The 5,399-nt window shown below is 47.5% G+C and overlaps 1 protein-coding gene across 1 annotated transcript; it reads right to left on the minus strand.

Moving 5' to 3' along the window:
* Positions 1 to 3,137: 3,137 nt before the first annotated feature.
* On the minus strand, positions 3,138 to 5,399 carry ID2 (inhibitor of DNA binding 2). The gene is made up of 3 exons (XM_074922189.1): positions 4,927 to 5,399; positions 4,598 to 4,662; positions 3,138 to 3,921 (listed from the first exon to the last, which is right to left on the minus strand). Exons 1-2 carry the CDS (start codon positions 5,272 to 5,274, stop codon positions 4,606 to 4,608), a joined length of 405 nt encoding a protein of 134 aa, XP_074778290.1. The 5' UTR covers positions 5,275 to 5,399; the 3' UTR covers positions 3,138 to 3,921; positions 4,598 to 4,605.

Consider the following 5,399-nt stretch of genomic DNA (forward strand, 5'->3'; position numbering starts at 1 on the left):
GTGTTTTACTTTCCAGGGTCAACTACAAACTAGTGCTAATCAGGTGGTGCTTTTCCCGTAACAGTAGGAACAACATTTTTATGTTGTAATGAAACTTTTTCTTCAGATTTTTGCAAACCACTTTACGTCTGAGGCGCGCAGTTCCCACCGGCAGAGCCGACTTAGCTAAGGCATCCTTTCCCGGGTGCGCTACAAAACGCGCCGTTAGACAACCCGCGGAAGACCGGCGCTCCGCTCGCAGGCCGGGGCGGAGGCGCCAGCGCTGTGCGCCGTTACCCGCGGCCGGGGCGCGCCGGGCCGCGGAGCGGCGGCTGCTGCCATCTCCGCCCGGGCCGGCGGGTGGCAGTGGCCCTCCACGCACCGCCGGCCCCGCCCGGGACAGCGCCGGCCTCCGCTGGGCGTCAGCGGCCCCGGCCCCGCCAGTGGCTCGTGGGTGCTGGGGTGCAGCAGGCACGGCGCCGTCCCGCAGGGGAGGGTGAGGAGCAGGCAGCCGGCCGCCCCGCGCCGCCCGGACCGGCGGGCAGGCTGGGGGGACCCGCTCCTACCAGCCGGGTGTGTGACACGCATCACTGCTGCACTCCTGTCACCAGCAGCCCCCTACATGCTTTATAATACCCGATGTTGCCTGAAATGCCCGATGAGACACTGCAGGGCACATTCATGGCTTGGGCTGGTCCACGTGTTGTTAAGGGCGATACACAAGCAAAGCCAGGTTTGGAAACCTCTCTTCTAGAGAGGAGTATCCTTGCTGGCTCCTTTCTTTTTTTTTTTTTTTTTTTTTTTTTTTCTTGTGGGGAGGTGTCTATAGGTGCATTTACAACTTTTATGCATGGCCTACGCGAAAAGATTTTACACTGTTTAAGTAAGATTGTTGGCAAAACTCTTCTGCTATCACGCAGTTGAGTACGGGTCCTCTCGACTGTGTTCCGCCAGTCAGTTAACAGGACTGTTGGTAACAACTGTGTTCAGAGACAGAGTAAATGGGCCAGGGAAAGTGGTGAAAATTTCACAGATTTTTCTGATGTATTCTAGAGACACAGTGACAATGCTCTAGAACAAAGAAATCCCACATCTTCAAGGAAATTTCAAGAATGAATGTTAAAGCTTTGGGCACTCAGCTTTGACCTTGCTGTTTCTCTTTGAATGACAAAATCTTAAGAGACCAAAGAGTGAGACCAAAGAGTCTAAGTAGAGCACCTATCTTAAGCCCCTAGTTCTGCTCGTAGGAATGCATTGTTGAGACAATGAATTAGTTAATCCTGAAAGAGAGAGAAAAATTTTCCTTTCTTAATTTACATTTTTAAAAGCATGTTTGTTTGTTTTCCTACTCGGCTCCCCACGCCTTGTAAATTGTGAATTTCTCTTTTGGCTATGCATGATAAGGAAATTCGTTTCATTCTACAAGTGTGTTAATCATCCTGTAGCTTAAAAATATCAAAATGCAAGTGCCTTAGTTTCTGAAGGGGTCTATTTTAAAATAATTGCAATGATCTGACTGTTGCAGCTCTTTATTTTCATAAACTGGGCTGTGGGGTTAAAGTTATTGTGGTCTCACCCTAAAATGAGCAATAGGGTGAAAAATTAGTTTTGTGGGAGAAAGCGGGTGGCGATTATGCTCGATCATTACTGGTTTGGAAGGACAAAGATTTCAGTACTGTGATTAAAACCCCAGATCTACTACTGTTCAGAGTTAGGTAAAATATGCACGAGAAGGGGTGTTCTAGGGACTGAGGCGTGATGATTTGCGGTGATGAAATATTTTACTGCTGGGCTGTCAGGGTTAAGCGTTCACATTGCACGAAGTTGGAACAAACCGTGCGCTCTGGGTGCTGAGACAGTAGCGAGGTTTGGCCACAGGAGGCACAGCCAGCGTGTGCTGTTTGGAGAGATTTCCTTAATCTCCGCAGGTTTGGGGGGGGCATGGTGAGAAGCGGTAGATCAGCTCTGTCCCGCGTGTCCCCCCTCCCCGTCCCGGCTTCTGCTAACGCTTCTCGCCTTCTGATGGCTCTGTTCCTCGGGGAGGGTGCGCTTCTGCCGGCGCAGGGCAGCTTCTGCACTGAGAGCAGAACCGGCTCTCCCAGCCTACGGGAGGGGATTTGGTGTCAAGGGCAAGGCGAAGCAGCTGCCGCAGCCCCCGAGCACCACCCGGTTGCTGGTGGTGTTCCTGGCCCCAGGTGAGGCTCCTGCCGTTCACTCCGGAGCCTCCAGAGCACAGAACCCCTAAACGCGCTCCCACGGGCCCAAAGCCGGGGCACTGGACATACCCCAAGCAGCAGGGAAGTTTCTTTCGTTCCCAGTGCAAGTGATTCCCTTCAATTCATATGTAGGACTCCAAAACTTCATTTCCCATTTCAGGCAAGTTTATAAGTGACCGAAATTAGAATGTCATCTGCTAAGGCACAGTTCCCACATCCACTGTCTGATGACAACTAACCAGAACTAATGGACTCAGAGGGTACAGTAAGCATCCCTTGGATAAGTAAGGGATAGCACATCGCTTCTAAGGGCAAAAGAAGAAATAAACTATTACTGGCTTTCAGGAATTTAGACTCCCATTTCAAACTTAATTTAATTCTTATGGAGAAAGAGTCCCTTTAGGAGCAGCCAAAGTTTAATCAGTAACACAAGAGCGATTTAGCTCAATTCTCAGTATCTTAGTCATACGGAGAAGCTGCTGCAACTGATTAGAAACCCTATTTCATTGAAATATTGCATGGAAGCATGAAAATTCCAGTGTGGAAAGGCAACAGTCACTTCATCATTCTAGATCCCATGTTAACGCATCACCAACTCTCACATTCAAAGCCTTTTTGGAGAAATGTAATAGTTGGGGGACTAACACCCACCCACAACCCTTGATTCTGAGTGATTATTCTAAACACAAATTAACAGATCTGAGCCATTACTACTGAGAACTGAATCACCCATAGGGATGGGAGAAAAAAAGGCAATACTCCATGGGAATGTCTCAGGATTAACTGCTTTTGTACGTTTCCAAACACTTTGTCAATAGCATCCCCTCTGTAATAAATTCCTTTTCTAGTTCCTTTCACACTGTTTACAAGCAGATCACTCGAAGTTTAGCATATACACTCAAATAAGATTTTCCAAGTTACAAGAATTATTATTCACTTCAGGTAATTTTATTCTTTATATTCTCTACATATTTGAATTTTTACTTGGTAAAGTCATAACAGAATGTATAAGTATTTAAAAAAAACCCAAAACCACAACACAAATCAAAGCCAGCAAACAGTTGGTCCCCAAAGAACAAAGCAAGCAATCAGTTCAATAAACACACTTGATTTATTTTGTATAAAAAGGGTTAAGTTTACAACTAAACTTTTATAAAAAGTTTAGCATGATTTAAGTACATCATTACACTTTTTGCAGAAATGTAAATTTCTGCCACTATACAAGAAAACTCTAATTAAAGAGTTCACAAGGTTTCACTCATATATATATATTTATATATAAATATATACACAGCATTCAGTCCTAGGTTTGTGTCAAAAAGGTAATTTCTGACCACAGACTTTCCTAAAAAACTGAACACTGGATCCTTCTGGTACTCACGCTCCACCTTTGGAAAAAAAAGGCAAAGTCTGCTTTAAAATGGGCAACTCCTTGTGAGATTTTTGTTTCGCTCCCCACGTTGGGAATAGTATATAAAGGAAGCCTTCCGACTAGAGAAAGGGTTATTTAAGAGTCTCTTCATAAATAACTAGGTTCAGTCCAAGTTGAAGAATGGGGTGGGGATAAAGATCAATCTTGATTTTTCTTCTTTATTAATTTTAAAAGGTCCTTTTAGTTAATGTGGATTTTCCCCCTCCAAATACAGCTGAAAAATAAATTCAGCACCTCAAAAAAAAATCCTTGTAGACATTTTCGTGTGCAAAAAAAAAATCATCAGCGGAACACCTGCAAGAGATTGAAAAGAGGCATATTTAGGAGAATGCTAACAGGGCAGAGATCCGGACAGACTGGCGCCAGAGAGGAAGCCACAGTTTGAACATTTAACCAAACACTCAGAGATTGGGCAAACCCTGGCGTCCAGATGCAACACATACACGCTCACACACTCGCTCTAAAGATCACAAATTCAACATTAAAATAACATACACTCAAGGGAAAGGGTAGAAAGAGGATTCTCAGTCAAATCGCTATTTAGATCTCTGTAAATGCAATGCTCAGAGGCGCCAGTCTGCTTCTTAGAGCAATTATTAAAAGCAGTCACTTATTTAACTGATAGCGCAGACAATCCCACATCACAGAATTTAAGGAATTGTGCCAAGATTCCCAACTTTATCAGTCACTTTTGGCCCAGGAAGTTAAGACTCCAAGAACAGATAGCGAGAGAATTTGCATTAAGCAGCGAGTAGTATCTGAGCAGCCTATGCTGCTTAATGAACCCTAGCAGCAAAATACACTTTGGACTTTAAGAGTCAGTTATTAATCTAATTTCTTACTGATTATAAAAAGGCATCTCCTGATCAACTTTTAGAACCGATTTTTAGAAATAGCCATCACGCCCCCTGTTCCCCAGGGAGGCACTTTTTTTTACTTGAAGTTTAGAAATAAGAGGCACTGCACTCACCGTTTGATTCAGCCACAAAGTGCTTTGCTGTCGCTTGACATGAGCTCTGAGGGGAACTCGGACGCCTGCGAGGAGAAAACACCACAAGGGTAAGGGTGAGGTGCCGCAGCCCCCAGGGAAGCAGGGGAAAACTTGTCCTGGGTCACGAAGCGCTTCACGCGTGGCACGCCTGGCTACAGACCCGCCCGCAGGGAGAGGGGGGGCCCGGTTCAGCTACCGCGGTCCTCTCGGCGCCCACCGCGCCCTGCGTGAAGATACCTGTCTAACACGGACTGACACTGCCCTCTCGGGGTCAGCGGAGAGCCGGGGGGCTCGGGGAAAGCACTTACCTGTAGCGAGAGGATGCTGATGTCTGTGTTGAGGGTGGTCAGAGGAGTTCTGGAGGAAGGATTTTGCCCGGGTCTCTGGTGGTGGAGGCTGACGATGCTGGGGTGCGAGTCCAAGGCGATCTGCAGGTCCAGGATGTAGTCGATAACGTGCTGCAGGATTTCCATCTTGCTCACTTTCTTGTTCTGCGGGATGCTAGGCACCAGCTCCTTCAGCTTGGAGTAGCAGTCGTTCATGTTGTAGAGCAGGCTCATGGGGTCATCCACGGGGGTTTTGCTCCGGGAGATGCCCAGGTTGTGCTCCGAGAGGCCGCTTTTCCGGACGGACCGCACCGGGCTGAAGGCTTTCATGCTGGAAGGCGGGCGGAGAGCGCGGTTCCAGCGGACGGAGGGAGGAAGGAAGGAGCGGGCGGGCGGAGGGACGGGCAGCCTGCGGGGCGCTGGCGCTGCGCTCCCCTCTGGGCGCTGCCGGAGCT

Source organism: Athene noctua, chromosome 1, assembly GCF_965140245.1.
Source record: "Athene noctua chromosome 1, bAthNoc1.hap1.1, whole genome shotgun sequence".
NCBI classification, from domain to species: Eukaryota; Metazoa; Chordata; class Aves; order Strigiformes; family Strigidae; genus Athene; species Athene noctua.

What these genes read in the sequence shown, in the direction of transcription:
- ID2 (XM_074922189.1), bottom strand. Translation starts at nt 5,274, where the DNA reads ATGAAAGCCTTCAGCCCGGTGCGGTCCGTCCGGAAAAGCGGCCTCTCG. An exon ending in TCAGCATCCTCTCGCTACAG is followed by an intron (nt 4,663 to 4,926) that starts GTAAGTGCTTTC and finishes TTCTCCTCGCAG; the next exon opens with GCGTCCGAGTTCCCCTCAGA.